General features: G+C 47.2%; 1 protein-coding gene across 2 annotated transcripts in view; it reads left to right on the forward strand.

Moving 5' to 3' along the window:
- EPG5 (ectopic P-granules autophagy protein 5 homolog (C. elegans)) overlaps positions 1-18525 on the forward strand; it is an 88362-nt gene extending 69837 nt beyond the window's left edge. For both annotated transcript variants that reach the window (XM_005865750.2, XM_005865751.2), the window contains exons 36-44: positions 2806-2981; positions 6282-6467; positions 6943-7152; positions 8007-8151; positions 11085-11327; positions 12498-12714; positions 13220-13435; positions 15117-15231; positions 16552-18525. In XM_005865750.2, coding sequence (XP_005865812.1) covers positions 2806-2981; positions 6282-6467; positions 6943-7152; positions 8007-8151; positions 11085-11327; positions 12498-12714; positions 13220-13435; positions 15117-15231; positions 16552-16734 — 1691 coding nt within the window. In that variant the 3' untranslated portion in view covers positions 16735-18525. The remainder of the gene's footprint in view (positions 1-2805; positions 2982-6281; positions 6468-6942; positions 7153-8006; positions 8152-11084; positions 11328-12497; positions 12715-13219; positions 13436-15116; positions 15232-16551) is intronic.
- Positions 18526-27864: the final 9339 nt, after the last annotated feature.

Raw genomic sequence — 27864 nt, forward strand, 5'->3', positions numbered from 1 at the left:
TTTGTCCCTAAGTCATTCAGGTAATCTTTTGCCTCTGCTTTCCTACTTTTTTGGATTTTATTTTAATTAGTATGCAGTCCTCTTTGACTAAAGGAAGTCACTCATACAGTATTTAGTGTAGTTTGTAGCCTCTTGTTTGTGAGTAGCTCTTAGTTTCATCAGCTGTGGAAACTATACAGCCTCTTTCTTTCAAATATTGTCCGTCCCCCTTCTGTCTTCAAGGACTTTGACTTCTTTTTCATGTTTTCCTATTTTTCTGTATTTCATTTTGGGAAAATTCTGGAAGTTTATTTTTCAACTTACTCAGTGTCTCTAACTATAGCTAAGTTCAATTTTTTAAAATACCTATTGAATTCCTCATTTCAGTTTCTAGAATTTTTATTTTTCAAATCTACCCTGATAACTTTAAAAAAAAATATTTTTATTGGTTTCAGAGAGGAAGAGAGAGGGAGAGAGAGAGAAACATCCATGATGAGAGTAAATCATTGATTGGCTGCCTCCTGCACGCCCCCCACTGGGGATCAAGCCTGCAATCCTGGCATGTGCCCTTGACCGGAATCGAACCCCAGACCCTTGAGTCTGCAGGCTGATACTCTATCCACTAAGCCAAACTGGCTAGGGTTACCCTGCTCATTTTTGACGGGATCTTCTTTCTTTTTTTAAAATTCTAGTTTTCACTTCTTTAAAATGTTTAAACATGCCTCTTTCCTTTATGATCTCTATGCAACGATTGCATTATCTGAAGTTCCCATTGCAGGGCGGATTATGCTGCTATTGGATGTTCTTTCAAATTCTTATTTTGTGTATTTTGTAATTTTGTATTCTAAGCCCATGTTTAGAGAGATTTTATCTAGGGAGATTCTGTAAAGGCTAGGATGGGATGTGCCTCCAGAGAAAATCTGCATTTGGCCAATTGTAACTATGTACTTTCTTGGCTTGGGGTTTCTCACATCACTCACTTCCATGAAATCCAGGTCCAAACTAAACTTGCAGGCAGTCCTCAGCTATCACAGTAAACCTTTTTTTCTCTCTAAGTCCCAGTCCAGGCCAAGATAGGGAAGGTGCCTTCCCCTGAATCAATGACAGTCTAGTCCTCGGAAGATCTTGTCTTCTGTCTCCTGTGCTGTTCAAACCAACCATAAGCAAAAAGTCCAGGCATCTGTGGCCTCAGTATCAGTTTACCCCCCTGGTTTCCTGGCCTCTCCTTGCTTTGGCTCCTGGCGTTTTCTTCCATTGAGTGTACTACACATTTTCAAAGATATTAATAATTTTCTTAGTGTATCGAAATGATTTATATTAGGAGGTTTATGAGGCCATTAGGACCACCCAACTCAGATTCTTGCAGTAGCCACCTATTTTCCTGTCCAGTTTCTATCCCTGTCTATTTATTCTGTTCTTGTCCAAAATACTGTTTATGTCCTACTCTTATTCAGAAACTTTTAAGTGTAATGTTATAGTTCATCATTCAAATATGTCTTTCCCAGTGCATTTCAACATTATGTGATGGTTTTTAAAGGGAAACACTCTACTCCAGCCATACTGCTCTGCTCTTTGTTCTCTAAAGTCCTTGGACCTTCCTTCTGCCCTCACTTGTGAGGTCACAGAACTTACTGTGTTTGGGCTGGGACTAGCTCACTCTTACCCTAAGGGATTTCCTCCCAGAGTCTTCTACCTACATGTCCATCCTTATCTAAACAAAACTATCTTTTATCCGTATTTAAACAATGCTACTCTTCACCCTGTCTTAAAAGGTTAAACCACGGGTTAATGATTCATGCTGTGGAGTAAGGACTGGGAATCTAGCACAGGATTATTAGGAATGATAAATGGATGGGTACCATGTGTTATGCTCATGTTTTTCAAAAGTGAGTGTTGAGAAACACTGTCAGGTTTCTGCCCTCATTGTGTGTGGCGCTCTCTCCTGTGACCAACTATGCTGCATTCCTATGCATAGAACCTGAAGGCTGAAACCATTTGTTTTAGACTAAATGCTCCTTATGTTGACATTAGCTCTGGAGGCACTAAAGCAGTCGATTCTTGTGAGAATAATACTGAGTGATCCAGGTTGCAGAATAATGTGAGATTTCTTTTAGAATGACTTACTTGAATGACAGTTGATAGTCTGGTTACATTTCTCTTTGAAGAATATTGGATTCCTTCAAGGTTCCAAAGGACCAAAGTGCCTAGGCAAGAGCCTGAATCCATGCTGAGGGCCACAGACTAAAGGGACATCTGGAAGTGTAAAAAGCCATCTATTTAGAAGTTTTGAAGGAAAACTGATCACCCCCGCTAGCTACCACATACCAGCTGCTCATTTCAGCTACCCAAGTAATTAAAGTACCATTCTTTTTTTAAAAAATATATTTTTATTGATTTTTTACAGAGAGGAAGGGAGAGGGATAGAGAGTTAGAAACATCGATCAGCTGCCTCCTGCACACCTCCCACTGGGGATGTGCCCGCAACCAAGGTACATGCCCTTGACTGGAATCGAACCTGGGACCCTTGAGTCTGCAGGCCGATGCTCTATCCACTGAGCCAAACCGGTTAGGGCTTAAAGTACCATTCTTTATTGTTAAACTGTCTCCAGGATTTTTCCCCTGGCATGTGAAAATCTTTGATTAAAAAAAAAAAATGAATCACATATGAGCATTTATGCTAATACTGCTGGCTGAAAATCTTTGAAAATGGGTAATTATTGAGAATCTTAGGTTTTAGACTTTTAGTTCAAATTGGTATTTTGTATCATTATTATTTTAAAAGGTAAATCAAGAGGTCTTGAGCTGTATTTTCTTTTTCGGTTTTAGGCATTCTGTTGCCGGGTGATGCAGGGGCCCTTCGGTTACACCTGATGCATTATTGTGAAGCGTGTACAGCGCCCAAAATGCCAGAGTTCATCCTGTACGCTCTTCACAGTGCCTACCAGAAGCTTCCGTGGAGGGACCTGCACCCCGACCAAATGCTCATGGAGGCCTTCTTCAAAGTAAGCCCTTCACTCCATGGCCTGGAGAGCGTGGCTTCCAGGCGCATCCTGTGCCCCTTCACTGGGTTTTCTGCACAGTTGCCAGGTGTGCCAAAGTGTACTGTGCCCGTATTCTGTGTGGCCCGAATGGTATTTGTGTAAAGCATCTTCCCATGGAAACCATATTATGCTGTTGGCACATGATTGGAAACATTTATGGGACCATGTTTAAAAGCCAGAGACAGACTTTGTCTGTCATATGGCAGTCGTCCCCTAGACTTTAGTAATATTGTCGTGTGAGTACACAGCTTAATGACAGTGTCACACTCTTTTTGGTGCTTTCTGTGTATGTATGTTTTTCTGGGATAGTATTATTACTACTGACTGGCAAATGTTCTGTTAAAGCAAAATGTAAATTGTTGGTACTCAAGCCATTAGTTTCTTTAAGCAGTTATGCAGGGATAACTAGGCTGGAGGAGAGAGAAGTGTCTTGTGACACTGGTCGGTGAGGCAGCATAATTACGTGAAGCCCGGGATGACCTGGAAGAGCGCCCTCGGTGTGTGTGAGCCTGTGGCAGGAGCCGTAGTTACAGAGACCAGGCACAGGGTGCCACTCACAGACCGGCCGGGCGGTTTTGTTGTTAAGTTTGTATTTTCAAAAACCGTTTATAATCTTAGCTTTATATGATTGTTTCAGTCTATTTGTTCATAGTCATCAGTTCGTTTGTGTTTACTCTTCATGTCACATTTATTATTGGAGCATCTTACATGCTTTAATGACCGTAGGCCCAGTTATTTATGGCAGTTAGTAAAGTGTCCTGCAGTCTCTTAGTGCTCTAGATGGAAACCCGCCCAGAGCTGCTCTTGTCAGCCACTCCCCGTAGCTCTGGCGGAAGCTGAGGACAGTTGTCTTAGAGAAACAGAGGGTTCAGAGTGAACTCACAGGGAGATTGAGCAGGGGAGACAGGCACGAAGTAGATATTCATTATCATTAGGATATGGAAGGGCATGTTTGTTTAAAGAGCTGTGAGGTAGCATTTGAGGGAAAGAGCAGCCTTGGCTGTATGAGAGATTAAGTAGCAGAGTAGTCTGAAGGGATGATGCTGTAGACTCCGTGACTCCAGGAGTTTTAGTCTAGTGATGACCTTGACCTGCCAGAAATGGGGAACCTTTTAGTTCTATGTTCCTTGTTGAGGGGGTTGAGGGTGAGGATAGAGAGCAGGTTATAAAGGAGGATTACGAATCATTTTCCAAAAGGAAAAGGAATAAGTAGTGAGCATAGTATAATGATGGTGGGAATGGAAGGACGTGACTCATTACCAAATCCCATTGATTGTGACTTTATAGGGGAGAGCTTCTTTTTTTTTTAAAATATATATTTTATTGATTTTTTAACAGAGAGGAAGGGAGAGGGATAGAGAGTTAGAAACATTGATGAGAGAGAAACATCGATCAGCTGCCTCCTGCACACCCCCCACTGGGGATGTGCCTGCAACAGAGGTACATGCCCTAGACCGGAATCGAACCTGGGACCCTTCAGTTCATAGGTCGACACTCTTTATCAACTGAGCCAAACCGGTTAGGGCAGGGTAGAGCTTCTTAATCTTTATTGGGAAAGGAAAATTTTATAGCTAGCCATGTTTTATTTTAAACAGACTGGAAATAGGCTTATAAGATAACTTTGACATTGCTAATATACTTTATAATACATTTGCCACTCCCCTAATCCCTAAATTTTATTTTTTTGGACCTGGACATCTTTTCTTTGGGGGAAGAGAATGGGAAGGGTTTTTTGTTTGTTTGTTTGTTTTAATACAATATACAGATGATGTGTTATATAGAATTATATTTCTGAAACCCATATAAATTTATTAATCAATGTCAGCCCAATAAATTCAATAACAATTTTACAAAAGAGGGGACAGGAGCATATTTCTCCTCTTCCTTTACTCTGGCTCTTGGATGATGTTCTGCCATGTTGTGTTAAAGAGGAAGGAGAGAGAAAATGACAAAGTTCCCCCCATCTGTTCCCTGGGTTGGTTGTCTCACATCTTGGCCTTTCAAAGGCTGGTCCACATGATCCCTTGTGTTTTATCCATTGTCATGAGTTGAATTGTGTCCCTAAAATATATATGTTGAAGTCCTAACCTTCATTATCTTAGAATGTGACCTTATTTAGAAATAGGGTCTTTAGAGAGGTAATAGAGTTAAAATAAGATTGTTAAGGTCATCCCTAATACAACATGACTGGTGTCCCTATAAGAAGGGGACATTTGGACACAGAAACAGACACAAGGAGAGGGATGCTGATGTTAAGACACAGGGAGAAGGTAAAGGCAGAGATTGAATGATCTAAAAACCAAGAAATGACAAAAATTGCAAGAAAATCACCAGAAACTGGGAGAAGGGCTTGGAACAGATTCTTCCTCATGGCCCTCGGAAGGACCCCGCCCTGCTCACACCTTGAGAGTGGACTTCTGGCCCCCAGAACTGTGGCAATAAGTTCTGTTGTTTCAGCCCTGTTTTAAATATATTTTTATTGATATCAGAGAGGGAGAGATGGAAACATCAATGATGGGAGAGAATCATTGATTGGCTGCTTCCTACACACCCCCTACTGGGGATTGAGCCCACAACCCCGGCATGTGCCTATTCTAATAATTTTAAATAAGATTTAATTAAATATTATACCATCATCAAAAATTACAAAGACTAATGGAGACATTTTTGAAGCATAACATTACACTAAAAAGGAGTTTAGTATAGATACACTAGTATAGTGGTTCTCAAAGTGTGGTTCCAGGACCAGCAGCATCAGTACCGCCTGGGGACTTGTTAGCAATGCAGATTTCTGCACCGCCCCCTGACGTAGGAAATGAATGATTCCAGGGGTGGGACCCCGAAGTCTGTGTGTTAGCAGGTCCTCCAGATGCTTCTGACACATGCTCTGCTGTGGGGGATATTGACTGGTAGATCTCACCCTTGTCTGACCCAGCGCACATGAGGACTGAGATGGACCCTCAGCACCACTGGCCCTGGCAGGGATTCCTGCCGAGTGAGAGCTGGGGACGTGCTTTCCTCTCCTGCTGAGAAGCAGTAGAAGCAGCAGTGAACTCCAAACAAACTGCAGATTGTACACTCACTACACGTGGAAGGAAAGACTGTCAACGCTAAATCTCGGGGGGGCAGGATTATGGGTGACTTCTATAATTTGGAAAAAGATGTTATTTTTAAAAATATAATTGAGTAAACATTGATTTATACACATTTCCAAGATACATAGATAGCTTAAAACAGTGGTTTTAATTTGTTTTCTTTCAGGTGGAACGCGGAAGCCCCAAGAGCTGCTTCTTATTTTTGGGGTCTGTCCTCTGTGAAGTGAACTGGGTCAGTGTGCTCTCTGATGCCTGGAGTCCCAGTCCCCTCCCCGAGACCCGGAGCATGGTTGTCTGCCTCCTTTTCATGATGATTTTATTGGCAAAGGAAGACCAGCTGGTTGATCAGCCGGTAAGTTTGGAGACCTGGGATACAGCTTGGCAGTCCCCCGGGTCCTGACTCTCGACGAAGCTGTCGTTTGTCAGTTGTTGCCCTGATGCCTTCCTCCCTGTGACTGTGCTCGGCACGTGGGATGCCCGATTTTCTTGGATAATTCATAATCCAATAGATTATGAAGGGAACTACACTGAGTCAGAACATAAAAAGTAATGTTATTTTACATCTCATTAATTGCTAGTTCTAACACCAGGTCAGAGAATCCCTTTGAAAATTGGGTTCTGAATGCTTACAGATCTTGTATTTTTGCCCCTACTTTGGCTGTTACTTTCACTAGTGCTCCTAACTTGAGTAGATACTTATTTGACATCTTAACTGTTCTGTGTTTTCAAATAGGCCATCTTAGTGGTCACTTGCGAAACTAATTAGAAACACATGTTTCTGGAAAGTGGGACCTCTGGAAATAAAGAACTGTGTGTTTCGTTTTTAGGACTCGCCTCTACTTAGTCTCCTTGGGCAGACGAGCTCCCTTTCGTGGCATCTTGTGGATATGGTGTCGTATCAGAGTGTGCTAGGTTATTTCAGCAGCCACTACCAGCCCTCCATCCTCCTGGCTAAGGAATCTTCTGCTGAATTAATCGTGAAGCTCTTAAAAGTGGCTGCAGGCCTCTCCATTCCTACTGACAGCCAGAAACATCTTGTAAGTTGAGAGGTTGCTTTAAAAGGCAGAGTGTTCTTCAGGCCTGGCGATGGCATGAGTGCTGCTGAGGGCAGCCTTGAGCTCTGTGACAGCCCATCTGAGAAAGTGGGAGGGTGCTGAGCACCTGTGCTCATATTTTGGCCTCTTGGATCTTTTCGTTTTGGTAAGCCTTTACTTGCTAGCAGTGTCACATGCTCACAAGAGGCCAAAAGGATTATGGTTTAGTGATCTGAATGTCATTGGCAGCAGAATGTCAGGGAAGTGATGAGTTTGGTCCCCAACTCATTGTCATTCTGATCTTGGTTTTCTCATCTGAATTGGAAATAATACCTTGCCTCAAAGTGAGGATTAAATTAAATAACGAACATAAAAATTTTTGGAAAAGCTCCTGGCCAGTAATTAGTATGTAGTTAATGTTTTAATGTAGTAAAAAAGGAAAAGTGATCTACAGGAATTTGGGAGAATATAGGCCCTAGTCCAGTGATGGCGAACCTTTTGAGCTCGGCGTGTCAGCATTTTGAAAAACCCTAACTTAACTCTGGTGCCGTGTCACATATAGAAATTTTTTGATCTTTGCAACCATAGTAAAACAAGGACTTATATTTTTGATATTTATTTTATATATTTAAATGCCATTTAACAAAGAAAAATCAACCAAAAAAATGAGTTCGCGTGTCACCTCTGACACGCGTGTCATAGGTTTGCCATCACTGCCCTAGTCTAAGTGTTACCACAGATTTGCATGTCCCTAGACACAGGGCCCTTCGACACCCCTGCTGCATGGCTTCCTGCTCTGTCCTCCATTCACACAGCTTGCATGGATTCATTTGAATGATTCTTTGTTTTATTGTCAGGATGCAGTTCCAAAATGCCGAGCCTTCATTCATCAGATGGTTCAATTCCTCAGCTCCCTGGAACAAAATGGAAAAATCACCCTCGCCATCCTAGAACAGGAAATGTCTAAGCTCTTAGATGATATCATTGTCTTTAACCTGCCTGGTAAGTGACCACCGGAAGGTTGTGTATTTATTCAGTAAATGAATTCCTGTTGTCTATAAGGCATTGTGACATCAGAAAGATGGACAAGATACAGTCATTTCTGTTTCCAGAGAATCAGAGGCAAACGCATGAAGTGAAAATTGACAGATCTGGGAAGAGAAATGTCATATTCACTTATAGTGAGAGATTTTGACACATGCCTCACAGTAATGATAGGTCAAATAGACAATCAGTAAGACTATAGGAAGTCTGGATGTGCTGGCATGTAGTGAATGATGTACCTGTTTCATATACCAGGTGTACCGGTTAATAATGTGGATTTTGTGATCAGAGAAAACATGGCAATTTCAAGAGAAACATCAAAAGTGCTTTATTCAAAGTAATGTCTATCGCTAGCTACACATTTCCCCCATCTTTCAGGTAATTTGTGGATACCGTCCCAATAGAACTTTTCTTGTTTTGAGGCAAACCATTCAGAGACCCAATTTTCCACTTCTTCGTATGTTTTGAAGTGCTGCTCAGAAAGTGCGTGTGCCATCGATCGGAACAAGTGGTAATCTGAAGGAGCAAGGTCTGGTGAATACAGCGGGTGGGTTAATACTTCCCAGGCAAGATCTTTTAATGTGTCTTTAACTGGTTTTGAAGTGTGTGACAGTGCGTTATCATGAAGCAAAATTACTTTGCCGTGTCTTCTGGCCCATTCTGGTCATTTTGCAATCAAAGCGTGGTTCAATTTGATTATCTGTTGTCAGTAGCGATCAGTATTAACTGTTTCACCTGGTTTTAGATGCTCATAACACACCACACCTTCCTGATCCCACCAAACACAGAGCATTGTCTTCTTTCCACCTGGATCAACCCATGATTTTGTGCATTTGGGATCCTCAAAATAAATCCACTTTTCATCGCCAGTCACAATTCGATGCAAAAAAGACTTCCTTTCGTGCCTCTGAAGCAACATTTTACTGATGACTTTTCGGTTTTTCATTTGTCTTTTGTTCAGTTGATGTGGCACCCATTTTCCTTCCTTTAAAATCTTTCCCATTGCTTGTAAACGATCGGAAATTGTTTACCGAGCAACGTTTATCTTTCTACAAGTTGTTTTTGAGATTGACACGCATCTTCATCCAATCATGCTTGTAATTGTTGGTCTTCAAACTTTTTTGGTTGACCTGGATGTTCTTTGTCTTTCACATTGAAATTATCACTTTTAAAGCGTTTAAACCAGCATTCACAAGTATCTGGAGATGGAGCATGTTCACCATAAGCTTCCCGAAGTATACAATAACTTTCTTTCAGCAGCACTTTTCTTCAAAATAAAGTAATGAATTAAAACTTCCTGCAAATGCTCTTTTTTTGGCACGAAATTCGACATTTTTAAGTGTAAAAATATTTATGATGTTAACACCTTCAGAAAATTTGACATATGAAGTTTTGAAGCTTGTTGTCAATACAACAAAATAGCATGGATATCAAATCGGATATATATCAACATATGTGTAACTCCATCTACTGAAAAAATCCGCATTATTAACCAGTAAACCTGGTAGATCCTGTAGGTATGGAATAAGATGATGCACCTAGCATTTAACACCAACTTGCAAGCCACAACATTCAGAGAATGTTAAAGGAAAGAAAGGGAATTTAGAAGCAGTACTGTTTTAGAGGTGATCCTGTGATTGGGCCATGAAGTTTGAATAACAGCTTACCAGGCAAAGGAGAGAAAGGTATTCTAGAAAGATCTTAATCAGAAGAATGATGGGATCAGATCTCATTTTTACGAAAGTGTTTGTTGGCTCAGTTGATGACTAATAGAAGGGGAGAGGCTGAGATCTGTTAGGAGGCTTATTGCAGTCATTTTTTATTCCCATGAGTCATAATTAAAAGGTAAATTAAAATTGCTGTTCAGATGAAATTCAGAGATAAGCCTTTAAAGTCCTTGCTTGATGATAAATTAGGGTGACATTAAATTAGGGTTTATTTAATGTTGTGCAAGTGGGTGAATTTGGTCGGATGGGTGTGGTGAGTAAGATCTTCCTACTCCCATTGACATAAACACTGAAGCCGTGGTGTGAGAAAGCCTTTAGGGTGGGGGTCCCCACTGGGGTGCCTGGCCAGCCTGGATGAGGGGCTGATGGCTGTTTTCAGGTTGCCCGCACCCCCTTCAGGGTGGGGGTCCCCACTGGGGTACCTGGCCAGACTGGATGAGGGGCTGAGGGCTGTTTTCAGGCTGCCCACACCCCCTTCAGGGTGGGGTCCCCACTGGGGTGCCTGGCCAGCCTGGATGAGGGGCTGATGAGGGCTGTTTTCAGGGGCAGGCCAAGCCTGCAACTGAAGCTCCCAGTCGCTCCTTTTTTTTTTTTTTATTCTGGGATTTATTTACCTTCTGTAATTGAAACTTTGTTGCGGATCCAGCTCCTAGGCTGGCTGGCTGAAAGCAGGTATCTGGGGTTTGTTTAGCTTCTATAATTGCAACATTGTTGCATCTGGAGCTCAGAGCTGGGCCGTGGCAGGTGGGGAACCTTGGCTTCCTCTATTGCTGGGGCAACCAAGCCTCATGTTCGCTTCAGCTGCGTGGCTGCCGGCCGCCATCTTGGTTGGCAGTTAATTTGCATATCATCCTGATTAGCCAATGGGAAGCGTAGAGGAGGTATGGCTAATTACCATGTTTGTCTATTATTAGATAGGAGGATTGCTTGGCCATGCTGCTTAACCAGGGACCTTGCAGCAGTTCCTGCCCTTACAAAGCACTCATGAGCTACATTCTGTCCTTAAAAGCTAAGTCCCGTACATAGTCTTCTTTCTGCTCTGAGGTCAGCCACAGAACCGTAGAACCTGCCTGGAGAGTAGCTTAGATGAAAGCACTGTTTCCCTGGGTCACATTCATACGCCTTCCGGCCACCTTTCTCAGTGTGTGTCTCTGTCCCCCTCAGACGTGGACAGCCAGACGCGCCACATGGCCCTCAGCAGCCTCTTCATGGAAGTCCTGATGATGATGAACAACGCAACTATTCCGACGGCGGAGTTCCTCCGGGGCAGTGTCCGGACCTGGATTGAGCAAAAGGTGCACGGGCTGGTGGTCCTGCCCCTTTTAACTGCCACCTGCCAGAGCCTGGCTTCCGTCCGCCACATGGCCGAGATGACGGAGGCCTGCATCTCTGCCTACTTCAGGGAAGGTGAGGAGCCATCTCCTGCTCTCTGTAAAGGTGTTGATGTTTCAGAATGCTTTTGGTCTTTCTCATAAAGATCTGCACTTAGCATGAGAACCTGTGACCAATGTCTGTTGGTACAGACATGTTTCAGGGGAGGGAACCTCTCTACTCCATTTTACTGGTGGAGTATCAGGCCAGCCTTTCATGATAGACACATCGTGTGTGTCACAGGCCCAAACATAGTCCTCCAAGAAAGTGCTATAAACCAGAATCTATATAATAATGACCCACCATATTAATTTCCTCTATTTTGTCACTTGTTAAAATGAGTTTTCATAGGACTCCTTTTATTGTTTTTTTGTTGCATCTCTTAAACTATTATGAAGAGGTCACCCTCCCTTCTCCCCACACCGCCACCACCTTCCTTTTACCTTTGTCATTCTCTATCTCTGTCACATTCTGGAAACAACTTGGTCTGGTTAAGAAGAGTTGTGGAGAGCCCCTCTCCACTCACACCCAGATGCACACCGTGGTGTGCACGTAGGCGAGATAGGAGGGAACTGGAGGGAGAATGCCAGGAAGAGCTGTATTCTGCCCTTTTTGACAACCTGTGAACCCCCATGGGAGGTGGTATGCACATCACCATGTCACCCCGTGCTAATTCCCCCCAAAGAATTGACAACCATTAGGATGCCACCCCTGCTCCAAATCATTTGTGTACTAAAATAAAAATACTTTTTTTTTTCATTTTTGAAACATTTTGAAGGATTTCTGTTGAGATATGAGTCAAACTAAGCATGAGTAAAAAATATGATGGATAGAATAGTAATAATCTCCCTTGGAAAATGTAAGTATTTATAACATAAACGGTTCTACAGTTAGAACTTCTAGATGACTGGGCCAGGCAGTGTCTACATGTGATTTTAATGATCACAATAAGATGAGAAAGGTGGTTTATAAAAATGCAGCCCCGGATTCTGATTTCTTGGCCCTCTCTGGTGGCTGGCCAGGCACGGGCATTTAGCAGGCCGGCTCTCCAGTCTTAGCTCAGGCCCATTTCGCTGTTGTGGCTCTAGCGCCACAGTGGGCAGTGTCTTCTTGACGTGAAGCTTAAAGGGAAGAGACTCACTAGAGTAGTTCCGTCATTTGAATCTGGCGTTGACCTGCACTCTCCTCTTGGTGTTCTTTTTGTAGGCTCCCTCCATCAGATTGTAGGATGGGGCCCCATCCTGGTGTCCCTTCAAGTTCCCGAGCTCACCATAGAAGAGTTTCTGCAGGAGTGCCTGTCCCTCGGCAGTTACTTGACCCTCTATGTCTACCTGCTGCAGTGTCTCAATAGCGAGCAGACGCTGAGGAACGAAATGAAAGTGCTGCTCCTCCTAAGCAAGTGGTTGGAACAGGTGTATCCCAGGTGGGTTGGCCCTCTGGCTGCTGGTCAGACTCACTGGGTTTGGTCACTTGGAATGTAGGGTTGACGTCAGTGTTCATTTAGGTTCACAGAACCAAGTGAAACAGAAACAAGCAAGGCTATGAGGTACAGGAACACTTGTTTTAGAAAGATTTTTACTTGCCTGGGCTAATTTTCTGAGCAGGATTTTTATGTCCTAAAACAGGCATGTTGAAACACCAGCCTTTAGCTTCCTCATCAGTTCAGTAGGGAGAACAGTGTTTACCTAATAGGGTTGTGAGGATTCAGTGAAGGAACATAAAGCTCACGCACAGTGTCTGGCATGCGGCAGGTATTTAATAAATGGTAGCTGTTACGGTCCCCTGACTTTGTTAGCATTGTTACCCGTTAGCGTAAGCTTTAGAGGTACTAAATGCCCCTTGCACTTAAAACTCACAGGTGGACTTTCAGTTAAGTGGGAGTAGAAAAAATCCCCTTCTGATGTTCTTTCCTCCTGGCCTCCCTCCAGGTCTGCGCAGGAAGAGGCAAAGCTGTTTCTGTGGTGGCACCAAGTCCTGCAGCTGTCCCTGATTCAGACGGAGCAGAACGACTCGGTCCTGACCGAATCGGTCATTCGAATCCTGCTCCTGCTGCAGAGCAGGCAGAGCCTGTTGGCCGAGGAGAGGCTCAGCTCGGGGATTCTGGGGGCGATTGGCTTTGGCCGGAAGTCGCCCCTGTCTAACAGGTGAGGAAGCGCCTGCGCTGCTCTCTGAGTGGCCTCGGCGTCGGCACCCACCCAGGGTTGTGAGACATGAGTAGGTTTTTGACTTAAGGGACTAGGTTTCCCTGAGTGTACTTTCTCAGGGTAATCCTGGTCCTAGCAGGGACCCCTCTGCTAGGGCTGTTAAGTCAAGATGAGTTAAAGTTAACTGAGAAGAAGGATCAAAGACTAAGGAAAAATGATCAAGGCCTGGTCACATCTCCTGATTTTAAAGTCATGTTTATATTTTTCTCATTTTAAAACAATTTTGGTTTTATGTTCAAAGATTTTTTTTTTTTTTTAGTAATGTCTCTTGTTGTATTTTGACTTTGTAACCTGACCACACTGCTGATTTCTTCTTGCCTTGGAGCCCGTGATAGTGTGTGGGATTAGGTTAAAATGCCCTGTCAGCTGCCTCACTGAGTGTACTTTCTCAGGGTAATCCTGGTCCCAGCAGGGACCCCTCTGCTAGGGCTGCTAAGTCAAGATGAGTTAAAGTTAACTGAGAAGAAGGATAAGCAGTGAGAAACAAATCTAGATTTTTGCTGCTAAAAAGTCCAAGGTCTGAAAGAATTTGCATTAGCCTCCCATTTTATCTCCCAATACGTACCTCATGCTGCTTTTTCTTTAAAGCCCTTATCGGTGCTGGGAAGAGTTCTCATCCCATTCTGACGTCAGCATTCTTGCGGACTAGCTCATCCTGTTGTTGCAACTTTGGGGACCACTTAATCCAAACCAGTTAGCATCCTGTTTCTTTGCTTGTGATAGAATTTATCAGACCGTGTGATTCTGATTCGCTTAAATTCTGGTGAAATACACATAACATAAAATTTATCATGGTAACCATTTTAAAATGTATGATTCAGTGACATTTAGTATATTCACAATGTTGTTGCAACCATCACTGCTAATCTAGTTTCAGAATATTTTCATCACCCCAAATGGCAGTCCATTAAGCAATCACTCCCTATTAGTCTCTGTGTTTATCCTATTCTTCGCGTTCATGTAAATGGAATCGTATAGTGGGCTCATGTCTAGCTTCTCTCCCTTAGCATAACATTCAAGGCTCATCCATAGTTTAGCATGTATCAGTGCTTCATTCCTTTTTGGGATTGAATAATATTTCATTGTATGGATATACTGTACCAGATTTTGTTTATTCATTCATTAGTTGATAGGCATTTGGGTTTTCTATCTTTCAGCTATCGTGAATAATGCTGCTCTGAAATTTGTTTACAAGTTTTTGTTAGAACAAGCACTCCTTTTAGGTTCATTTGGGTGTATGTTCCCAGGAGTGGAATTGCTGGGCCATATCAGTACGCTGTGTTTAAGTTATTGAGGTCCCACCAAACTTTCCCACAGCATTTCCCACAGCACCTGCACCATTCTTTACATCCCCACCAGCCCTGTCAGGGAGTTCCAGCTCTTCTACATCTTGCCAACACTTTCATTCCTGGTCTGAATTATACCTACATTGGTTGGGCAGTGATAGTGGAAGGGAAGACTAAGGCTCTTTCTTGATCATATTTAAGAGTTTCCTGAAGAGGCTAAAAACAACAGTAGGTCCAGAAATGTGTTAGTCTTGATTTTTAATAGAAAATAGGTTATTTGTTTTTAAATGGTTACTTCAGTAGTCATTGACTTCTGACCTCTCCCTACGCCCAAGGTTCCGCGTGGTTGCCCGAGGCATGGCCGCCTTCCTTTCTGTTCAGGTTCCTGCCGAGGATCAGATCCGGTTGAAGCCTGGCTCTGAATTATACCTCACCCTAAAAGCTCAGCAGGTCAGTGAAAGCAGCTTTCAATGAAGGGGCAGGTTTTTCCGCCAGGCGGGGAGGTGGGGAGGTGGCGCTGTGGTCTTTACAGCACTGGCGTGTGGCTGCAGGAGCCCAGCACGCCCTTAGTGCTCTACCTATTGGAAAAGGGGTGCATGTGTGCTGCCCCAGATTTTCTACCACGTTCTGTAAAGGTTCCTGCCTGGAGCACTGTTACCACCATGTGGAAGAAGCAAGGCATAGGCAGGCCGGTCTGGGATAGAACTTGGGGGCTGAGGACTGGCACCGAGGAGGGGCCACGGCTGAGAGTGATGGAAGTTAGCTGAGCTGTCACTTGAACCAAGAAAATGGTTCCTGTGGAGGTTGACCACTGTTGGAATAACCCAACACAGAGAGAATGGTAGCTGTGAGAAGTTATAGTGTGTTCTAAAATGCGGAAGGTCCCATTCCTGTCACTGTTGTCACCTGTCACCAGGCTGGCCAGGTACAAAGGTGTGCAGTGTAAAATGGTGCGCGTTCTTGAGTGCCTACTGCATGCCAGGCTCTGGCTGGTCTACGTCGGAATCCCTGGATGCTGATCCTCATAACCACCTGGTAGCATAGAAACTTTTATTATCCTTATTTTTATGGATGAGGAAATGGAGAGAAAGAGAAGCTAAGTAATTTGCTGCAAATCTCACAGCTAATGAGTGCTGGAGCCAGGATTGGGGTTCACTCGCCAGGCCAGCTCGGGGCCCACGCTCTGGCACTCTGCAGTAGTGTCTCTATTCGTGGTATGTGTCGCTCTGTGGTTAGCTTTGTGGTGTCTCAGGCAGCCACGTTCAGGGTGGTATCTTGGTTCTTAAGAGCGAAGATTAAGCAGTACATCCAGCAGGTTTTTCACCAGCATCTCTGCCCGGCTTGTGTCACCAACTGACTAGACAACTACTGCTTGAACCCCTGTGTCATGTATGAACTGTCACAAGTCAGCAGATGAGTCTCTGGTTGTGAAGTCAGTGTCCTCCGCCGCTGCTGGCACTGGATGGTGGGGGACAGGCAGCAGGCCAGGTGGCTGCGGCCGTGGCTCTCTGTGGGGAAGGGCTGTGCAGCAGTGCAGGCCAGGAAGAGGGGAGGCTGTGTGTAGACATGGCAAAAGCCCAGAAGCTGGAGCAGCCGGCCTCCTTTTGTATGTGGTTAATCAGTGCCTGTGTTGGGATTTCTGATTCCAGTTCTGTAGCTTCCCCAGAGGTCCATGGTTGTACGAGATGACAACGGTAGGTGTGTCATACCTGCTGGACTCACCGTACAAGCATCCAGGTGGTTAACCCTCTTGCCTTCCCTATCTTTTAGGCTCTGAGCACGCTTGAATCTTTGACAATAAGTAAGCAGTATGTTGAATACCAGGAGCAGATCTCTCAAGCGGCACAATTCATAAAGCACCCTGGCCATTGCCTCCATGACGGGAAAAGCTTCCTGGCTCTTCTGGTGAACCGCCTCTATCCGGAAGTGCATTATCTGGACAACATACGATAGAGACACCGACTCCTCAAACACCGCTGCTGTTTATGTTTACATTTACCTTTGCTGTTGCACAAGTGACTGCTCAGCTTCACTGTGGAGCTCAGTGTGGCCAATGAAGTAGTTGACTGAGATGCAAGTCAGAGGCACTAGAGAATGCTTTTGTGCATGTGCACGTGTGTGTGTGTGTGTGTGTGTGTGTGTGTGTGTGTGTGTTAGCTCTTAAAACTTCCCTGGACTTTTTAGTTTTTATGTTCATCCAATGAGATAAACTTACCCAGTTCCACTTGGGGACAGGGCTACTCTCAGTTGCCGAACATCCAGGCCATCTCACAAGGACTCTCCTGTTTTCTTTGAATGTCGAGGCTCCTGTGCCAGATCTAACCACTTTGGGAATCATGTAGAACCCTCACTTTTAAACCCCATTCATGTTTTTTCAAAGTAAAACAAGCTTTGGAAATGTCTGCATTTCTCAACTGTGGGAAAGTACATCAGCTTAAAAGTGTTGTTTATTTCTCTCAGAAGGGAGAGAAGATGCTGAATTAAAGTAAGTCATTGTCCAAGATGTGATCACTTGGTCCTGGTTCTAGTGGACAGCAGGGATGGTGACCAGTACACTTCATCCAGCGCGTGTCCACATGACGAGAGGCCATCCGTCTAAGTCGGGGTGGCACGCTGGCAGTTTGCGCTGAGCCTGCTGGGCACGGATGTGTTTGTTTGGTCCACGTGTGGAGAGAGTGAAACGGCTTCCTCTCTCCAGTCCAGTATAGGTATACATTCTCTTCATCCTATCCCAGCCCTCCCCCCGTTCACATCACTTACTTGGCCTCTGTAGACATCTAAATTAGCAACTCTTTATAGACACCAAGTTAGAAATCTGAGTGCCCTATTGGAGGGGGGGGGGGGGCTTGCGTAGTTCTTCACTCCATTTTGAAACTGAAATGAAGTTAGCAAACCTATTGAAACACTGGCCCGTGGAAACTAGGTCAGGTCAGGTCAGGTCAGGAGACAACTGAAGATTGGCTTTTTTTCAGTAGCCATGTGCCTTCTGTTGTTACAGTTCATGCATTACCAAAGCGCGTTGTACATCAACTTGTTCTCTTGTCATCTTTTTGCTTTAGTCATTTCCCCCAGGAATTGGCCATTTGACTCCTTCATAGTCATAATCACGTAGGCTCCAAATTGATTTTGGTTGTCCACTTGCATAATGTGTCTTTTGTTTATGGGTTATCTGTAGCCTAAGGAAATTTACCTGAAAATGTCTAACCGTCCCTGGGCGCTTTTAGCAGGGGATGGGGACATGGGTTAACAGAGATACTTCTGTTCAGACTTTCTCCTGCAGTGCTTCCCCGAACATGTGCAAGCCTACGGCGTTTCTTTTTTAAGGGGACAGAGCATTCTGCCTCACAGACGTGGCCTGAAGAAGATCACCCCTGAGCAGCCTGCAGGTCTGTAGGCTACCCATGGCCTTCTCAGACGGGCACCGCTCAGAGCTGTCCTTGCTTCTGCTCCTCTCATTTTCAAAACCGGTCATCTTCCCATGCTGTGGATGAGAAACTTTTAGAAGCTGTGGACAGTGTAGGGGCTGATTTGGCAACAGACTTTTTTTTGACAGAAAACATTTTGTGTGCTGTTTTCTTTGAGGAGGATGTAATTATTGATATCCTAGACTGTGAAATTTTTGTGTGACAGTATGTACATTTTAAAGAAAATTATGACTAATCTGTTAATTTTTGAAGGTTTATAATATTTATAATGTATTTGATCTCTAAAAATTATAAAAAATAAAATCATTCTTTAATTGTAGCTGGTGAGAATCTGTTTTTATGCTGTCGAACTCTCTTGTAAAATTTTTCAGTTGTTAAGGTTGATGCTGATTTTTATGCCTGATGTCATCTAATTTATTTGGCAGTGTGCCTTGAATATCAGAGATGTTTGGTCAAAGTGCTTCCTCTTTAACTCCCTCGTGCTTAACAGAGGGTTTGCTCACGGCATAGGGTCATCTGAGAGGCTCTGGACAGTGCTTTAAAGACAAAGAGCGAAATAAGCGGTCAGAGAAAGACAAGTATCACATGGTCTCACTCATATGTGGAATCTAATGAACAACATAAACTGGTGAACAAAACAGATCCAGAGACACAGAGCATGGAGCAGAGGGACAAATCTTAGAGGGAAGGTGGAGTGGGGGGTGGGGAGAGATTAACTGGGGAATTTATATGCATACTAGAGGCCCAGCATGCTCAAAATCGTGCGGGAGTACTCGCTTCCCCTTGCCTCAGCTAGCCGACCCGCCCATGGCCAGTAGCTCGTGCCCCACCCGCCTGCCGTGAGAGCCAATGCTCGTTTGGTCGTGATGGTGTGACACGATCAAAATCGTGTGGGAGTACTCGCTTCCGTTTGCCTCAGCTGGCCGCCCCGCCCATAGCCGCTAGTAGCTCGTGCCCCACCCCGCCTGCAGTGAGAGCCAATGCTCGTTTGGTCGTGATGGTGTGACAGCTACAGGCCTTTTATATAAAAGACTAGGGGCCCAGTGCACGAATTTGTGCACCTTGAAAGAAACTGTGGGCTGCAAGGCTGCGCTGGGCACAGGGGTGGATCTCAGCCCATCCTTTGTGCCCCTGCCTGGCCCCTCCTGCAGGCAGCCCGGCTCCTGCTGCACCACTCCCACGTTCTGACAGCGCCAGCCCCACTTGCACCTGCTGATGGCGCCAGAACCGCTGCTTGTACCCATTGCTGGCGCCGGTCCCACTCACACCTGCAGCTGGTGCTGGAGCTGCCGCTTCCACCCGCTGCTGCACCTGGCGTCGGTCCTGATTGCTCAGCGCCGTCAGTAGGTGCAAGCGGTGGCTGCTGCACCGATCGCCTCTCAGGAGCAGGGGGAGGTGGAGAAGCCATCAGGGGCGATTGGGGCCAGCAGCCACTGCTCGCACCTACTGCAGGTGCTGGCAGCGGGTGCGAGCAGTGGCTGCTAGCCCTGATTGCCTCTCAGGAGCAGGGGGAAGTGGAGAAGCCCTGAGGGGCAATCGGGACTGGCGCTGGGTGCAAGCAGTGGGTGTGAGCAGTGGCTCCGGTGCCAGCTGCAGGTGTGAGCGGGGCCGGCGCTGGCAGTGGGTGCGAGAGCCAGGCAGGATGTGCAGGAGCAAAGAATTTTCAGTAACCACCAGAGGCTCTCCCCAATGACAGCAGCTGTCACCCCGCCTTGGTCTGGCATCCCCATGTACCTGCTTCACCATCCCACCGTGGCCAACATGTGCCATGTTCCGTGCACGCCCCTGGTGGTCAGCGCATGTCATAGCGACCGGTTGTTGCACCCTGCCTTGGTCTGGCATCCCCACGTACCTGCTTCACCATCCCACCGTGGCCAACGCCCTCCATGTTCCGTGCACACCCCCTGGTGGTCAGCGCACGTCATAGCAACCGGTTGTTTGGTTGTTCCAGTTGTTCTGCCATTAGGTCTATTTGCATATTAGCCTTTTATTATATAGGATATGCATAGCCCATGGACACAGACAATAGTGTGGTGAAGGCCTGGGAGGGGCAGGTGTGGGGTTGAGGTCAATGGGGGGTGGTGGTGGTAAGGAGGGCATCTGTAATACTTTCAACAATAAAGACTTAAAAAAAAAAAGACCCTGAAATAGCTAGAAGGTGGCAATGCTGCTGTGGCCTAGGAATGAAGAGACCCTGCATGGCCAGTGGCTTTCGGGAATAAGGAGCCATTGCTGGCAAAAACAGTTGCAGGGCCAGTCCCGGAGACAGTCCTGGTGTTGCATGTGGAGGCCTGGACCAGGCAAGGCCAAGCCCCTCCATCCCCAGCAGTGTTGAGGGTGACCTGGTGCAGACTTCTCCCCACACGTGGCCATCAGTGGTGTCTGGTGCAGATGTGCTTTGTGCAAATGTGTCCAGCAGCTTTTTGGTCTTGTGAAAAGCACCTCTGCATCTCCACTCATCTCCCCACTCCACCCCACAGTGCAGAGGACGGTGAGCTGGGAGGCACGGAGGCTAAGGCCGGGAGGGCCTGCTGATGTGTCTGCTCAGCCTGATGGGGGCAGGACCCACCCCTACATGTGTCCCCAAGTGACCTGGGGCTCAAATTTAAGCATCACTCACCTGCAGATGCCAAGAGTGTGCCTCCTACATTCTGTGCCCTCGCCTGGTCCCTGCCCTGGAGGGTGGTCACACTAGTGTGGACCAAGCAGCCAAGTTCACTCCCCTGGACTCTGGTGGCATCGGTCCTCAGCAGCTGTGCCCTGGGGTTGGCACATTCAGTTAGTGCTGAGTGCAAACTCCAGGCCTCCGTTTCACATCAGTTGCTGCCAAAGACTGTCCTCCTTAGCCATCCGCATGACGGGTCCAACAATGAGGTGCTTTGTGCTTCACCTTTAAAGCTGCCCGCTCTTCGTTTGGGGCCAACATGACAGCTTATTTTGAGGCAGTAGTTGCTTTTTTCCTGCTCAGTTAACTTTGTCTTCTTAAGCAAAATGTTGGAAATAGTTGTTTTGCTTTTTAAAGAAGTTCCTCTGCTGTGATCTTCCATGTGCCAAGCTGCGTGAAGTTCTTGGCTTACAACTGGCTCTACCTTGTTCTGGTCCAAGATGGTCCTCACTCACTATAGAGGCATCCACATCCTGTAGAAGCTGGAGTTGAAGTTTCCGTCAGTCTGACTGGATTCCTCATTGCTGATGACAATTACTTGAAAAAAAATGAACTACTGACCCTATTTGAGGATAATGTCATTTATTATATAACTTTTATTTTTTAATGAGAGATGTAATATCTCTCATAAGCACTGAGGGTTAGAATTTATTTTTCTTTCCATGGCTTAAAATCACCTGTGTTTTCAACTCTTTTTTTCCTTCCCACATGTCTAGTGTGGCCTTTAAAAACCCAACTTAATGCCTGGCTGGCGTGTCTGAGTGGTTGAGCATTGACCTATGAGCCAGGAGGTCACAGTTGATACCCAGTCAGGGCACATGCCTGGGTTGGGGGCTCGGTCCTCAGTGGGGAGTGGGGAGGACGTGCAGGAGGCAGTCGATCAATGATTCTCTCTCATCATTGATGTTTCTCTCACTCTCCTCCTCTCTGAAATCAATAAAAATATATATATTTAAAAAACCCAACTTATTTTGGTCATTAAATGTGCAATATTCACTTCTTCATTGTTCAGCATTTTACAGACTTGTACAAAGGACATGTTTTTATATAATGACTAGAGGCGCCCGCCTGCCCGCCCGCCTACCCGCCTGCCCGCCAAGCTCAAAGCAGCGTTTGCAGCAGTGCTCATAGCCGCCCACCACCTTGCCGCCCTGCTGGCCCGCCGGCCACCAGCCTTGCTGCGATTGGACCCTGTGGGCCGCGGGGGAGGGCCCGAGAGGTGCTCCATGCACCTCATGGTGACTGGTTGTTTGGTCGTTTTGGTTGTGATGCCTCTTGGCCTTTTATAATTATGATGAGAAACAAGAAAAAATGAGAATTGGTTAAGTAAACTGCAAATAAACTAGACTCAAATTTAACGTATACATGGTGGACATGGCTCGTTTTTGGCAAGTTGGTTGGCAGGTCTTTTCTTCCAGAAATCACACTAAGGAAAAATGGGAAAATAGAAAGTTTGTAGTGGGTGGAATCTATGTTCTGTGACATTTCACTACAATGGGTGAGGCCTCTAGTTTCAAAGAGAAATTAAACCTTGGGGGTTTAAGAACTGGCATTGACAGGAGGCCACCTGGTGATTCCAGAGACTCAGGAGCACCTGGAGGGTCCATCACACGGTTGGGACTGTGGTAGGAGGGACATGAAACTGCACGAAGGCTCTCACGGCCTGAGTTCCTGGGTGGGGTTGGGGGAGGGCGCCTCTGGGAGGGCAGAGCTGCCAGGGGAGGGTGGTGTAACCCGCTTGGTCATGGTTTGTCAGGAAATCACTTCAGCTTTGGAAAGTTCTTCCTTGGTGTTCCTTTTCATTAACATTTGTAGGACACACTCTGAATGGGCCAAGGATGGTGGGAGGGCAGACATGTGATGCTGGCCAGTTCACTTTCCTACCTGGGACTTTCCCCCCACATTAAAGTGAGAATTATTGAAGGCTTACCTGTCTTCTGGGTTTTTAGTGAGAACTACCCGAGAGCACAGAGGCAAAGGGGCTTTGAGGGCACAGGGACTCCAGAAATTTAGGAGCTGTTCCTGTGGAGGGGGTGGGGCTGAACCTAAGTGGCCAGGGATGGAGGTGGGTCAAGCCCAGGACCCCTAACCCTTGGTCTCAAAGGTCCCTCTAGCCTGAAGGTAGACACCTGTCTCTCATCCACTCTGGGCGTGAGATATGTGTGAACACTCTGCTCCTCACCCCCACACCAGTGTCATTTCCATCCGAAGGCACGGGGACTACCTCCAGTGTAGATTATACCGTGTCGTCTCATGTAGCCACATCTTGATTTAAAATCTAGGCTATTAGCTAGCTCTTTGAGGGCAGGGAAAGTGTGCTGGGCTCTGGGTGCATCTGGGCGGGCACCCGGGCAGTTGTTGCCTCTTCCATCTGCTGCCCATGTCCAGCCCCCTGTGCATTGTGAGCGAGTTGTTGGAGTGCCAGAGGGAGCCTCCGCTGTCCCTCCTCTAAGTGTGCCCCGGCCCATCACTGTGTCTGGAACCACGTGGTCAGGGGCACATTCCTTTGAGGAATGCTGCTACTTCTGTTTTAAAGTGCAAAGACACAGGAAGGACCACCATCGGGAAACTGTGAATGTGGGTTGTAAGACCATATTATTGAATTATCAATGTTCTCAAATGTGGTAATGGCTTTGAGGTTATGGGGGAGGATGCTCTTGTTCTCAGAAGACACAGTATTTAGGGGTGACATACTGTGATGCCTGCAGCTTACTCACAAATGGTTCGGCCACACACACACACACACACACACACACAGTTGAAGAGGGCCACAATGTACCTGGGGGAACATCTTGCTTTTTCAGTTTTGCTGTGCATTTGAAAATGATCACAGTACAAAGTTAGGGGTAAAATCACCTGGAGAATTTGTGTAAAATTCCAGCCCTGCACTCAGAGCCTGTGATTCGGGAAGTCCAGATGTGCTCAGAATGGGGATCTGAGCAAGCTCCCCAGGGGTTCCTGATGCAGGCGCCCTTGGAACCCACTGGGGAGACACTTCTCTGAGTGCCAGGGTTCCAGGGTAGAAACCCAGCCCCAGAGCATTGTGGGGCTGGAGCAGGTGCAGTGGTCAGACAGGTGAGAGTCGTCATGCTAAGCGGTACAGGGAGCTTAGCCCCTTGGGTTCACTGACTCCCTTCCGCTACTTGGAGCCTCCCCTGCAGCCTCTGCTAGGCCCCACCCTGCCCCACCCCCACACTCCAGAACTTTCAATTGTTTAAACATCATGCTGTGTCTAACCTCCTGGCCTTTGCTCAGACTGTCCCCTCTGCTTAGAATGCCCTTCTTTCCTACCTCCCAACCTGCATTCTCCCCCATTTTCATGGCTAATGTGTACTCTCTCCACGTCCCCCCTCTAGGAATCCTTCCCAAGTCTGGGCCAGTCATCCCTTTTGATGTGCTCCCACAGCACCCCCAGCATACTGTTGCCCTTAATAATTTCCCATTCACTATGGAGTCCTCAGGGCTGTCCCCAATGCACTGCCCAGCCCTTGGGGGTGAGTGGGACATGTAGTTATTTATGGCCAATGGGAGACCCTCTAGAGCAAACATGTCAAACGCAAAGGCTAACATAGGCCAAATAAATGAGGCATGTGGCCCACGGGCCGAGAGTTTGACATGCTTGCTCTAGAGCTTTCTTTTTACCTCCAACCCAGAAACCCACAACATTAGAGATGGTGGGTCCCTAAGTAAGAACAATGAGCAGTCCCCTCCTCCCCTCACCGCCAATCTGTGATGGGCATGTAGCTTTGGTGAGAATGAACCCTAACTATTTTCAGCCATTGTGATTTGGGGGTTTGTTTGTTACCACAGCCTGCCTGATACACATACCTTATTCGTTTTTGTATCCCCCAAACATTTGGCCCAACTCCTAGCACAAAGCAGATACATAAGAAATAATTCCTGTCACTATAGTTCTTGGCTGTGAGACTGGCCTCAAAGACCAGGCAGAGGTTCCAAGACCAGCATCCTGTGTCCTTCATTTCTTCCCTGGTGATACAGGACCCTCCCTTGAGGTGCCCCATAGCATCTCCATTCAGGGAGGTACAAATGCCAACTCCTCTCACCCTTTAACAGCTCGGACAGGCTCCTGGATGGATCCCAGTTAACCATACCCACTTGCCCTGGCAAAGGCTCTGGGGAGGAGGGGACCTCATACCACTGCCCTGCTCATTAACTCGTAAAATCCCTCAGCCTTCAGGCCATCTCCCCCGGGAAGCATGAGAGAGGACCTGTGCTTACTCTGGGTCACCATTTGAGCATTTGAAAAAGTCCTGAAGGAACGAAAATTTGTTCCCTTTGCCTCTTCAGTCCCCTGTGGGGGGAATCTCTGTGGCCCTTTCCTCTTGCCAGCTCACCCGGGCCCCAAGTCCACCTCCTCCCCTCTGCCTGACCCCAAGGAAGTGATCAACAAGTTCACACAGACGTGTATATGTGGAAGGCGGGACCCTGCAAGTCAGCCTGGCAAACAGGTTGAAACTGCTGGTGCCTTTGTGCATCCTGGGAGGATGCAGGTGGTAGAAAGGTCAGAGCTGTAGCTGCTTTATCCTCGGGGTCCTGCAGCCCAGTTCCTGTGAGGTTTCCCAGCCTGAGGACAGTGGATTCCAGATGCTCTGAGATGATGAGTGTTGGTTTCCTTTTCCCAGGAGTCCCAGCTGGAGGCAGTGCAGAGGAGCTGATGGGGTAAGAGGTGGGCAAAGCGGGTGGGGCACTCCCAGAGGAGACACCAGGGGGCAGGGGCACCAGGCTCCTCCTCACCGCTGACTCGCTCTTCCTGGGACCACCGCTTTGCACAGCCCCAGCCCCACAGCCCGGGCCTCAGGCTTGCTCTCCGGAACTTGCATCCTCAGCGAGGCCGCACTTGTCCGAGAACTAACTCTGCAAGTCCCAAGGTCGCGCTCACATATGTAGACAGCTTGGCACTCCCCCAAGTCCCTTCACATCCTCAGACCTTGAGAGTCCTCCCAGCCAGGAGGGAAAAATGTTACTGTCCATGTTCAACAGTAGAAAAAAGTGCCTTGTCCACACAGCGAGTGAGTGACAGTCAGGGTGGAGTCTGGGCCTCGGGGCCCTATGGCCAGTGTCCTGCCTGCTCTACTGTGGTGTTCTAGGTAAGAAAAGGGCTTTTCCAGACGTTTCACATGGAGCTCACACATGCACAGACTTATACACACTCTTTCAAAATGCTGGTCCCACTGACGTAATATTACCGGGGCTCCGAGACAGATGTCCATGTAGGAGACCACTGAGCCCCTGTGTGGGGTCTTGACTCCCAGGGGGTGCCCAGCTGGGGGCTGCCAAGGTGCCTGAGAGCCAGGAAAGGCCGCCCCAGCCAAGCCTCACGCCGGCCTTTGCAGCTCATGGTGCACAAGTGGATGCCTGTGTCTGAGAGGCTCCCCGTGGTGGACATGTGGCTGTGGGTGGACTCCGTGGGCTCCTCTGGCTCAAATTCTCATAATTGGACTCCTGAGCCTGAGGCCTGTGGGCAAGAGAAAGTTGGCTGATCACCCAATACAGGAGGTAGGGGTCCCTGACTTCCCAAACCATAGCCCAGCCAGGGGCAGGAAGGAGGGATGAGGTGAGTGTTGGGGCCCTGATCCAGAGCCTGGACACTAACTGAAGGTTGGAGTCAGGGCAGCGCAGAACTGGTGGGGGTGGGTAGCTCACTTACCGTGGTGGGGTGTCCTGGTTGACTGGATCCTCTGTGTGAGAGATGGGGAGAAAGAGAGAGGGGGCATGAATCTACAGGGTGGCCTCCAGACTATAGGCCTGGCCGTCCACCCCCCGCCCCCCACAAGGTCTGAAGGGAAAGGTGGCAGGGTGTGAAGGGTCACGTGAAGGGTGAGCAGGAGTTACCGAGGAGAAGGGTGGAGGGAGGGGTGGTCCAATAGAAAAACCTGCCCTTCTGAGGACCCGGAGCACAGAATCCTGGGTGAGTTTGAAGAACCAGCAAGAGAGACAGTGTGGCCGCGGCAATGGCAGCTGGGGCAACGGTGACCAGTTTTGGATTTCATCCCAGGAGAGTGTGAGGCTGGTGCTATTGGCCTGGGTGGTCTGAGTGGCTCTGGGAAGCCCCCCCCTTTGGGGCACAGAAGCAAATTTCCCCTCCAGCCCAGGAGCAATGTGGGGCCCACTGCAGCTCCCTATTTAGCCCCCCACACTTCTGTGCGTGCTGTTCCCTCCGCTGGGAACACTCTAGCCCAGGGGTGGGCAAACTTTTTGACTCGAGGGCCACAATGGGTTCTTAAACTGGACCAGAGGGCCGGAACAAAAGCATGGATGGAGTGTTTGTGTGAACTAATATAAATTCAAAGTAAACATCATTACATAAAAGGGTACGGTCTTTTTTTTTTTTAGTTTTATTCATTTCAAACGGGCCGGATCCGGCCCGCGGGCCGTAGTTTGCCCACTTTGCCCACGGCTGCTAGCCCCTTGTCTTCCTAGCTCATGCCTCCTTGCAGTTCACCTCCCTCTGGCCTCACTTGTATAATCCCTCCTTCCTGGCCCCACCCAGATGCCCCCCAGAGTGATGCATGTATGCCCTGAGCTCCCACAGTGCCCCGACTCTAGGACACACTTCTGAGACTGCAAGCATCTCCTCACTCCTCACCCCCTCCAAGGGCCGGGAACCGCGTTTTATTCACCTCTATTGTGAGAACCACACAGCGCCAGTAGGTCCTCCGGATGCTGCTGTAACTAGTGGAATGGTGCTATTCACCAAGCCTCCGTGTGATCAGAGGGCTCAGGGAGGAGTCCTTTATGGGGGTGGTAAAGGGGAAGGCTCCAGAACTACACTGACTGGTGTCTCTCTCTGCGACTGGAGGCTAGAGGTGAGTCCCTTGGCCTTGCTGGCCTCAGCTTCCTGATTGTAAAGTGGGTTCACGCTGGTTCCCAGCTCCTGGGCTTGATGCAGGTAGCGGAAATGGAGGTGGTGCAGAGGCGCAAAAATGAGGTTTTGGTTGTGTCATGCCAGGTGGTCAGCCTGATGGTCTTATC

The sequence above is a fragment of the Myotis brandtii genome, unplaced genomic scaffold, assembly GCF_000412655.1.
Source record: "Myotis brandtii unplaced genomic scaffold, ASM41265v1 scaffold212, whole genome shotgun sequence".
In the NCBI taxonomy this organism is placed as follows: Eukaryota; Metazoa; Chordata; class Mammalia; order Chiroptera; family Vespertilionidae; genus Myotis; species Myotis brandtii.